The 12,011-nt window shown below is 31.7% G+C and overlaps 2 protein-coding genes and 1 long non-coding RNA gene across 8 annotated transcripts in view; 1 reads left to right on the top strand and 2 right to left on the bottom strand.

The window, feature by feature from the left end:
* The window catches only part of LOC127734821 (ankyrin repeat and death domain-containing protein 1A-like), a 162,458-nt gene extending 156,801 nt beyond the window's left edge, over window positions 1-5,657 (top strand). For all 6 annotated transcript variants that reach the window (XM_052244858.1, XM_052244852.1, XM_052244854.1 and 3 more), the window contains one exon: window positions 5,222-5,657. In XM_052244858.1, coding sequence (XP_052100818.1) covers window positions 5,222-5,292 — 71 coding nt within the window. In that variant the 3' untranslated portion in view covers window positions 5,293-5,657. The remainder of the gene's footprint in view (window positions 1-5,221) is intronic.
* LOC127734818 (uncharacterized) overlaps window positions 1-12,011 on the bottom strand; it is a 70,466-nt gene that overhangs the window by 32,655 nt on the left and 25,800 nt on the right. The window lies entirely within an intron of this gene.
* On the bottom strand, window positions 9,030-11,940 carry LOC127734826 (uncharacterized). Its single transcript, XR_007997785.1, has 3 exons — window positions 11,685-11,940; window positions 11,170-11,256; window positions 9,030-9,173 (listed from the first exon to the last, which is right to left on the bottom strand). It is a non-coding gene; the product is annotated as an uncharacterized LOC127734826 (long non-coding RNA).

Genomic DNA, 12,011 nt, shown 5'->3' with positions numbered 1-12,011 from the left:
CAACTGATTGTTTATGTTGCCATTAACTTATAATTCTAACCAAGTTCATGTTATTTTGCTGGTCTTCATTGTATGAAGCATTGTATTGTAAAATAGCAAAAAAGGGTTCGAATGATCCCATTTTTTCTGAAATTTTAGCAGTTAGGCAATTTGTTGAAGGTCATTATATTAAGGTCAAGGTCAACAAAAGTTGAAAACAATTAACAGAATTGATAACTGAAGTATTTGATTGACAAATGTTTTGATTCAGTTTACTTAAGTAAATATTTTTTTTAATTGTCAATTTCAAGGGTCAAAATGGTTATTTGTTGTGCTGTGAAATTTGAAGTTATTTTGATAAACTTTTTTCTGGCAAAAAATAAAAAAAACACGATTTTTTTTTTTCATCAAAATATTCAAAAACAGCATTGTTTTTAATATCAATAAATGAAATGTTTCTGTGAATGTGTTTTATTAAACCATTGTTCAAAAATGTCAAAAAACAGCCTTTTTGGACAATTTCGCTTTCTCTGATTATATGTTCAACAGAAAACATTAGTGTTAACATAGAAAGTAAGATAGGAGATGTTCATGTATAGGAATGCATTCTTAAATGTAACTTTTTAACATATACTTTAGTTGTTTTTGCCATTTCTTTACTGAATTTGATTATTTTGCATTAAAAATATAGTCAAATTAATGAATTTTGATGTTTTCAATGACCTTTCAAGCAGTATTACCTTATCTTGCGTTACCATGGAAACGGTGGAAAATTAAAAAGATTTGAACAATGAAAAATAATAATATGAGTAAGGTGTTATAAAAAGAGAACTTAAGATGCAATTTTGTGATATCAATGTACCATGCTCTGCCTCCACCAATGAAAACAAACTGCACGACATAACTCATAGTGCTGAAAGTGGCAAAAACACCAATCACTTAATCAATCAATCAAATGACTTTAGCATTAGTTTTGAGGTCACCGATACAATGTGTTTGTGTCATAGCTCATTAGCTACACGTTTTTGGTTTAAAATCTTTTGATATAAGTATAGTTGTCTGCTCTGTTATTTTACGGTTTGTTTTCTATCAAGACATTTTGAGTGTTGTTTCGCATGGCGGGTGATGCATTTATAACAGAACGTTCGACGCGCACGATCTCGCTGCTTTTGGAGTTAATTCGATACCCTCAATTATTTTGTTGCCTTGATTTGTCTCTTCTACATCGATTTACGAGATTTGAACATCAGTAGACTGATGTCCATGCCTAATTTATTTATGACCGACCTAAATATACCAGAAAAATTACTTTATAAAAATAAGGAGAGGAGGCAAGGTTGCCAATGAGATATCTATCCATCAAAGTTCAAATAAAGTGGATGTGGATGTAAGCAAGTTTAGGCAACCGTACGGCCTTCAACAATGAGAAAAATCCATACCGTATAGTTGGCTAGAAAAGGCTATAAGAGGCCCCGACATGAAAAATATGAAAGAATTCAATTGAGAAAACTAACGGCATAATTAATTACAAAACAATTTACGAAAAACAAATATGACGGACATGAACCAACGACAACCACTGAACTACAGGCTCCTGACTTGGGACAGGCACATAAAGAATGTTGCGGGGTTAAACATGTTTGTGAGCGTTCAACCCTCCCCAAACCTGGGATAGAAGTGTAACAGCACAACATAAGAACAAACTATAACAATCAGTTGAAAAAGTAGTTCATATTTCCTATATTATGTTATATACTTCATATTCTGTATCTTTTTGATAGTAAATGCAGTTGTCAATTCAACTTTCGTCATTTAAATAAATCTAAAAAAGTTACTTGTTTTGCTGTTAAGTGGCAACTAATATATTACAACTCATGCTATTAGTCTAAATGATAATATTTAAAGAAAAAGATATGATAAAGAAGAATATGTTTCAACAGAGAATCACGTTGGACAGTAACTTTATTTCAAAGTTTTCGCTATGTCAATTTGAGGAAAGCAAGAATATTATCGTAATAACAAAAATGCACCATTGATTTACTCAAACCCTTATATAAACTAAGGAGCTGCTTATAACTAATTGCTCATATTCTTTTTAAATATTTTTAAATTTAAAAAAAAAATCACTGTTTTCTAAAATACTCGAGACAACATTTAGTAATACATAAAAGTCGCAAAAGCTCTTTTGGGGTTTGAATATGACCTATACATTTAGCAATGTTATTCATCTCAATTTCCAGAAATTGTAAAAGTCTTATATCAATTACCAATAGAGTGATTTTGTAGATCTTGTAAAGTCGTTGAACTTTGCAATTTTTCAGTCCACATCTCTGCATTGGAAAAACAAGATTGTCGGCAATGAATAAATCTGAAAGTGTATTGTAGCTTTTGTTCTTCACATGAAACGAAAAATGAAAATAAAAACGTCACAAACTGTCAGGAAACAGATTATTTCATTAAAACACACCAAAATTGAATTTGATGTGCAAAGCTCAATTATTATATACGCTTGAATTTAGACAATAATTGACCAAATATATGATTGTGAGTTTGATTTTGATAGTTGTCATTTAATGTGTCTTTTGTTTTTTTTGTGACTTTCAATTCAAGTAGATAATAAATGTATAAATTACAACTTTAAGACAACAAACAATGTCCATAGTTAGCTAGGGCTATTGATATTATCTATTTAGGTCTATTATGTTTCCCAACTTAGGTAGGTATCGGCCTTCAATGATGTCCTTACCATTACCATGTAGTCATACTAATACCATACCATACAATATGTATTTGACTGCTTAAAATGCGAGATCCTATTAAATATATCTTTATGAAATACATAAAGACATAATTAAAAATACGAAGATATTACTAAGTCCCTTACCTAACACCATCAGGTTATACTCAAAAACATATGTTTTCGTAGAGATGCCATCCAATATCATAAACAAAATGTTCCTTTCATTTTTTTTTAAATTTCTTACTTAAAAAGAAATAATACAAAAACATACGTATAGACTTCAAAAGAATCAAATAATGATATGGTGTGAGCAAATGGATTTGTATGAAAAAAAAACTAAGACTTTTCACTGATTAAAAAATGTTCCCCAGTTTAATGGTGAAATGGTCGTCGTAGTAACACAAAATTGTTTTAAATCATATTTGAAGGCGCAAACAAAACGCAACACCTTACCCATGAATAGATTGCTTATATAGCTGATAGTCAGATATCAGCTGACGTTCATACGTGTAGATAATTCTTTTCGTAGTCAGTTAACGTAAGTCACTACCATATGAAGAGTTGTAAAAAGTAAATAACAGCCATAGTACATTAGCATCATATATTTACAGGAATACATGGAACAGGAATTGGATTATGTTGACCCACATCAGTACCTTCGGACTCCAAAACATCCATCATCAACGCAAATGAAAGACATTTTATGGAAACTTGCTACCAATTCAAACAATTAAAACCAGGAGACTGGAAAAAATTGGCCATTCACTGGAAGTTTACTTCAGATCATATAAGATGTATAGAACACCAATACACTGGTATGACTTTAAATTGCAGGGTCCTGTCTTCTGTCTACTTTTATTGGTAACCCTGTTTTTTGTTTTCATTTTAGTGATTCCCATAAAACTGTACAAGTATTGATGACAATTTGTTATAAAAATTGAAAAAAAATAAAAGAAATACAGAAAATACAAAATATCAAAATATGTTTGCAGTATCCAATTGGTTAATATCAATTTTGATACAAACGAATACAAATATATACTACATAAATTAAACAGTCGAATTAAAACACATTACACAATTCATTAAATTGAAGCAAACAAATATTCAATGAACAATGAACGTCAAAACGTCATGCTCGACCTAAAATGACGACTTTGCATATATAAAGAAATATAAAAATATTCAATATAATAATTAAGAATATGCTGCTTGATATGATGATTAGTTTGCTATATATTGTTCTTAAACATTAGTTGTAATACGTTAATTGTAATTACCGTTTTTTCGGCCTTGTAAATATCTAGAAGGAAAATAAATACTTTGCATTGGTACTGATTCATTTTATATTTTTGGTCTCTTTTAAATTATCATAATCAAGTATCTTCAAGCACAATGTGTTATTATTCATAAATTCAATTTGATCCAGACCCGACATGTTCCTATGTCAGATTTGTCCATTTATTCAGTAAAGGTATAAAACTAAAGGCTATTTTTTGTCGTACGAAATTTTTTTAAAAACTTTTTATGATTTTAATATATTATTAATAGGTACAACTAGTCACAGGTATTCGACTTTTAATGATTTGGCTTCATGGAGTGCGGAAAGATGAAAACGTAATAAAACTTTTATTTGAAGCATTAGTTGCCATAGACCGCCGAGGTTTACCAGGTGAGTCGGGAAAATAGTAATTTAATTATCATCTTCACTAAAATCAAGATATAAGCGAGTAGTTGGAATGATAATACTTTACTTTATAGAATGGATATAGATATCCTTTATTACTAATCTTACTTTTTATTCTAAAGGCAGTTAGGGAGCAACTTTTGGATCGCAACTGACTTACATAAATTCTTACTGTTGTAAAAAAAGAATAACAAAAATACTGAACTCCAATGCAAATTCAAAAAGGGGAAATCTATACAAACTGACAAAATCAAACGCTATCAATCAACGGAACAAGTGAAAACAACTGCCACATTCCTTACCTGATACTGGCATTTTCCGAAGGATGATGGTTTAAACCTGATTTTATAGCTAGCTAAACCTGCCACGTGTATGACAGTTGTGTATAGTTCCGCTATACTGACAAAATTGGGCAAATTTTATTTTATTTTATATACTGAGTTGTTTGGGTCTGACAATGGTACCAAATTCAGTCCTACTGTGTTATCTGGATTTACGTTTTTCATTCATTTCTGTAGATATTCATCTGTTTGGTTTTAGTACATTAGTGTCTACATATAAAGATATAAAAAAATCCACATGATGTAGCTTGATAACGAACTCTGTGACAGACTTTTTAATATAATGTTGGAAATAGAATTAGATACAACTATTAGGTTTGCGATATTTGGTAAATGCATTTTCACTTTTTGTTTATACTCTCATACATACTTAAAGAGATATTTTGAAAATGCATTTTCACTATTTGTTTATACTCTCATACATCCTTTAAACACGAATATGAATTGACTATTTCTAATTCTATTCTTTTGCAGAACAAATGCGAGGAAAATCAGAAGCTCGTTCACCGAAAGTTTGCATGGGAAAGATGTGTGCCATGTGTTGACTGTAGCCGAGGAAGAATTTCAACATTTATCTTATTCCAACTAGAAATACTACAAAGTGATTACGAAGTAATTTTCATCCGAACATCACAATTATAACATACATACATAAGACCTAGGTGTCATTTATGGTTATGGATGCATATTTAAATTGATCTCAGCATATACTTTTGAATATCATTTGAGTTTTGAAAGAAAACGTGCATAATCTCATCATTATGCATAAACTTCTAGTCATCTTTTTTAATTGCTTGTCTTTTGTATGGAATACTTAATATGATTTTATTCATCATTTATTAAATGAACGTTTTATGAATGCCTAAAATATGCATGCTAGTATATTATAAAGATGTAGTTTTAGAGAACTTTCCTTCAATTTATGTATTTTACCGTATAATTTATCGAATGTTTTTTAATTATGACTATATAAACTTTATATTTATACTTACTGATTTTAGTTGGGATAAAGGGTGAGAAAATACAAGTTTGAACTAAGCCTGTTTGCACTATTTTATTTACATCTTATGTGCTGCTTTACTTGATTTAATGGCTTTCATTACTATTGCAAGCAAAACGATTCCTTTTACTTACGACTTCAGGAGGAATCACCTATGACTTCATATTCGTTTATCTGGCAACACTTGTGCAGTATTTACCACAAGGAATAACTAAGTATAAAAAAGAAGGTGTGGTATGATTGCCAATGAGACAACTCTCCACAAGAGACCAAATGACACAGAAATTAACAACTATAGGTCAAGATAAAGGGGGTACGGGTAGCGTAAAGGGGGTACGGGCAAAGGTCTGCTTATATAAAGACTTCCCTTTTGTTAACTAACTAACTAAGGAAAAGAACACCGGTTAAGTACCTATCTTTCACAGATGATAGCGGATATGTTGCTAATGTCGTAACTACAATCCCGTACCCTTTTCCCGAATTTGACCTACCGATTTTGTACTAATATACTAACAGGAGCAACATGACGGGTGCCACATGTGAAACAGGATCTGCTTACCCTTCCGAAGCACCAGATATCACCCCCGGTTTTAAGTGGGGTTCGTGTTGCTCAGTCTTTAGTTTTTTTGATTTTGTCATTTGATAAAGGACGTTCCGTTTTGGATTTTCCTTGGATTTCGTTTTTTTTTCATTTTACTTTTTGCAACATCTTCATGTCCGTCAGGTAGGGTACATCTAACCTCGACTTCATTCCATGGATCTGTGATCAAGATTAAATTTACGTGGTCAAGTCCGTTTTTTCAGATATTATAAGAAACAGGGCCACTATATTTGGTGTATGGAATGATTGTAAGGTGTACATGTCAGACTGACAGGTTTTATCTGACCTTCACTTCAATTTCATGGTTCATTTGACAATGTGTAGTTTGTGGTTTCGTCTATTTCTGAGGTTCTATTAGCAATGACCACTATATTTGATCTATGGAATGATTGTAAGGTGTACATGTCTGTCTGGTATGGTTTATCTGACATTGACCTCATAGAATATCAATAATTATAAGTTAATGTGATACTTGTAGTAAAACCTTCATATTACGGACTTTCAACATTAATTCAATGATAAGTCAAACAGGTGAGACATATCAGCCTTATCGTTAGTTTTGGTTATTACTATGTGCATATCTTATCCAAAGCAAGATGGTATTTTGAAGATTTATACAGATAAATGTATCATTTTAGCTATTTAAATGACGAAGCACTGAATGACGTATAAGTTCTACAATTCACTGTATTTCAAGTCAAAAGCTGTTGTTCCTTGTACATGTAGCTGTACAAGGACTCTAATTAATCTTAAGTTCAGAAACTTTATTAATAGTACAATACTCTACATATTCCAAGCAGACGTATGTTAAATAATTATATTGATAGTATTTCTATTTAACCAGGCTTGTTTTTGGTTGTTTTATTTAACGAAAGTTGGTCCCAGGTAAGAGTTGTCTTATTTACACTCTTCCTACATCTTTTTTTTATATCATACCTGTAACGTCTATGTTATATAGGCACCTACGTTTTAATATTGTATTTATATTGTGTCATAGATCAAATTGATTCGTTCAGTGTATGTTTACTTGTTTTATTTAAATGTCTTTTTGATCGAGTTAAGCCATTTAAATTGATATTTTATAGTGTGTCTTTTTATGTTGTAATGTTGCAGGTTAGGGTGAAGGTTGGTGTCTTTTAAAACGTTTAAACCCGCTGCATTTTTATGCACCTGTCCTAAGTCAGTAGCCTGTTGTTTAGTGGTTGTCGTCTGTTGGTGTGGTTCATAGGTGTTTCTCGTTCCTGGTTTTTTATATAGATTAAACCGTTGATTTTCCTTTTTTAATTGTTTTACACTAGTCATTTTTTGGGCCCTTTATAGCTTGCTGTTCGGTGTGAGCCAAGGCTCCGTGTTGAAGACCGTACTTTGACTTATAACTGTTAACTTTTTATACATTGTGACTTGGATGGAGAGTTGTCTCATTGCCACTCATACCAAATCTTCTTATTTATATTGATTTCCCTACAGTTGTATTAACATATTATGTTTCTTAAGATGTCAGTATAATCATAAAGGACTAGATTTATGAATTATCAAACCCTAACTGGAGTTACTGAATTAATAATTGATATTGCCCTGTCATGAGTTTCACAAGCTTACAAAAGTAATAATCAATAAATAAATTTACGTTTGAACGTATAAGGAGGGTTTCTTGACGTTCTTATTTAACTTAAATTGCTTTAAATCTGTAACTTTGACCTGCCTGATGGACAAGGTAATACATACTTGTTTAAAAAAAAAAAGGGGAAAACATTTACGTTTATTTATTTAAAAAAATAAATTGGGGAAGAGGCATTTTTTTTGCTGCTGTTTTTGTCTGTTTATTCTTGTTTTTTTAGAAGGGCTTATATTCCACATGTCTCTTATTAAGATAGATAAGCAATAGCATAAGCTTTTAATGACTGTTATCACATCTGATTAATTCTTTCTGCTTTGAAAAACGATGAAAAATTAATTTCGTGTTTACGTAAATTGTTCCTTGAAAACAAGACAAAAGATGTTCAAGATAACATAGGATTCTTAATTGACAACAATTCTTATGAAATTTATTGATACATATACTTTGTACATCAAGAAAGAAGTACATTGATCGAATCTGGAAAACAACTTCATCAAAGATACCAGTCTTAGATGTCATACTCTATATAAGACACCTCAGTGACGCTCGTTTCAAAGCAGTTGGATTGACAAATCAAAATCATTTGCGAGAGAAACATTTACATTCATGAATACCAAACCTTATCAAATTACGAGTAGAAGAAAGTGTGAATAAGTAATGAATATCGTAACTTTTTGGTTTTCTGTTTTGTTTTCATCTTATATTCAACTGTTTTTACCATGCCTCATTTTATCACACTTAAAAAAATTGAAATGAGAAAATCAAATTAACGTTACAAATTTATATTTGATGCACTTTACTCATATAAAATGACCAGAAAACATGGTAAAATCATCTCCATAAAGTTTCCCTGAAATACGTGGATGAATGACATAGATTTGATCCCCTTCCTCCAATTCCAGTATAACCTGAAGAGATCCCGATGAATACTTATCATAAGCAGCATGGCCACTTACAATTGTTATGTTGTTCTTCATCAGTTGCAGTTCCAGCCACTCCATTTTATCACCTTTGATGAAATTTACTGCAAATTCGTAGGTCCCATTGAGTGGAACCGTAAACACTCCGGTATTTGAGTCGTATCCACTCCCGATGTTTGTCGTAATAGCATTAAATTTAACTACGCTGTTAGATTTAAGGGTCACTGAGCGATCGGGTGGCTTTAAACGTGCAAAAAATGCCGGTTTTTTGAAGGTTTCTTCTTTTTCTAAAAAAGAAAAACCGATTTCATTATAATTTTAACAAATGAATATTTAGGCTATTTTATAAAATAACAGTTGTGTAAAATAAATATATGATCATTAACAGGAGAGTGAGTGCAAGATAAATTTTGTTTTAATGTGAGGTTTTAAAAATTCGTATCATGTTAAGTTTTTTGCATCCACCTGGTTCTCACAAAATATATACGATCCGATTTATCTTCGACGGTCAAAGTGAGCTCTTTGCCGCGTGGATCTTGTGGAAATCTTTAAAATTTTGGATAGTAACTTTTGATAGAGGCAATAATTATTTGTATATTATTATATTTTACTATAGTAACCTCTAAGGAAATGATCACTCGAAATTTCCATTTTAACGGGAAACTGCGCGAACGCAAAATAACTGTTTCAGAATATGTACGTGTAAAAAATAAGCCCATATTTTGCTGGAAGGTAATTGAGAAAATAAAAATAATCTGTTTGGATTGTGCCAGCTTATTTTCGACGTATGACTTTCAATGTCCCTTTGATATCTTTCACCTCTCTATTCCTCATCAAGAAATAATATCAAAACTATCATATTTGAAAAGGTTATTTTCATTCGGTTCTATGGACCTTGGGAAATTAGCTTTTCTCGATTTAATAATTGTTTACATTAATTTCTGAAGGAGTCAATAGTTGTGTATTATTTCATGACGTCGTAAGCTAGCATTGTCCTTTAACTTCACGTTCCGCTATAAAAGATGATTTCCTTTTACTGAAAAATTCAAAGGTTGGTGACTATGTTGAACGCATCTATCATGTCTATCCCATCGAACTTGAAATTAAGGATACAACAGTTTGGTTTGCCAAATATCTTGAATTACATTTAAAAGATGATCACAACTGTACCTCAAAAAAGGTGAGTTCAGCTTCTAAATTGTGAATATTCCATTTTTGGGTAGCAACATGCATGCAGCGCCTGCTTATGGAGTGTATATATATATATATATATAGCAGTTGATACGAATTTACATAGCTTGCATTTACAATCATGATCTCCTTGATAAAGGGTTGCTGCTTCCAATGAAGTTTCTCAAGCAAGAGTTTCCAGTTGTAAAGTTGAACTCATCAGTTTGAAAAATTTACCTACGTCATCTCCTGATCTTCTCACCCTTTCGGAGCACATGAGATCACCTTCGGTTTTTGTTGGGGTTCGTGTCCCTCTTTTCTATGTAGTGTTTTGTAGACTCTTGTTTGTCTTTTCGTCGTTTGTCGTTTTTTTTTCCTTGGCATTGTTAGGTCGTTTTCAACTTATAAGTTTGACTATACCTTAGGTATCTTCTGCCTCTTTGTTTTAAACAGGCGAATCTAGGACCCAGATATGATATAGTCTATTACTTCTTTTCTTATGTTGCGCGGAGAAAATAAGGCATATGAACGCTAAATGAATGTTAATATCAATTTTGACCGAGCGTATCGTCGATCAAAATTGATAAAACGTTTGATCAAGAAACATTACTTTTGGTGTTACGATAAATATCTGCAGTCATATAATCAACAGTTTTGATATAAAATTAATTTCAGAAATAGATATATGAATAAGGGTCTGATTGATGACACAGAGTGACAATATGTACATTTTTGTTTCAATTATGTTAATATTTTATGAAAATATATATCAAACATACTTCTAACGTTGTTCTGTTACATCACGGTCTCATGTAATTCTTAATATGTCTGTGCAAAGTCAGGAGTTATGTAGTGGTTGTCGTTGGTTAGTATCTGTCATCTTTCTTAGTTTGTTTATTGTTTTGTCCTAGATCAAACCTTTGGTTATCTCGTTCGAATTGGTGTAATTTCCATCTTGTCAAGTTTATATTGCTGTTTTTTCCACAATAAGTTTTCTTTCGTTTTTGAAGGCCGAGGGTGACTTATAGCTGCTTAAATCGACATCATTTGACTATACTGGATAGTTGTATCATTGACAATCATATCATACCGCCATATTTCTTTTATACTAACCTTTTCCAGATGTCAGGGCATGAGCGGAATTGTTTTGTGTTTTCATCAGGACTTCATAAGTCTTCTCCATGTTTACTCTTAGTTCAGCTGAAATGAGTTTGTTAACTTATTAACAGAGGAAATATAAAAAACGCCATTGTAGAAAGAACAGAACATAATACCCCCCCCCCCCCCCCCAAACCAAACTTAAAAAATTGAGCAGAAGACGACATTTGAATGGCTAAATGTGGTCTCCATCGATAACAACCAGGGACTAAATGATCATTATAGTTCAACAATATTGAGCATGTTGTTTGTAATTTGATTTTTGTCTAGGTAGAAAACTCCTATTCATAATATTATGTGTCTAGTTTCCACGCATGCACACTTGCCCGATATATCTATCAAGTAAAAAATATTATTTGATGAATTTACGTAATTTTAGGTAAAAATATAAATCTTTACAAGGTTTTTTTTCAGCTGCAAGAACATGAAGAAACATGTACATGATTAAACTGATATCTATGTTTACTTACCATGCAATGTAAAATAAGTTACAGCTAGTACCAATCCAGAAAAAACCAAACATATAGTCAGTGTCAGTAATAAAAATTTGAGCCATTGCTTCCACGACAGTGTAAGCTCATTGCCCATATCAAGCTTGTTGTAGGAATGCTCGTATTCATGTGAACTGCGTTCTTCAAAACCCTCCATTTCTATATTCAGTAAAGCCATATATATTCTTACACTGTTTTATAATTTTTAAAGTTATACACGATTTCCCACAGCTTCCAATTAGGAGGTACTACATGTTAATCAATAAACAAGTCACCATGTACGTCAGGAGTAGTAATTTTGAATAA

This window comes from Mytilus californianus, unplaced genomic scaffold (assembly GCF_021869535.1).
Source record: "Mytilus californianus isolate M0D057914Y unplaced genomic scaffold, xbMytCali1.0.p SCAF_3, whole genome shotgun sequence".
In the NCBI taxonomy this organism is placed as follows: domain Eukaryota; kingdom Metazoa; phylum Mollusca; class Bivalvia; order Mytilida; family Mytilidae; genus Mytilus; species Mytilus californianus.
This window is presented reverse-complemented; position numbering and strand designations above follow the sequence as displayed.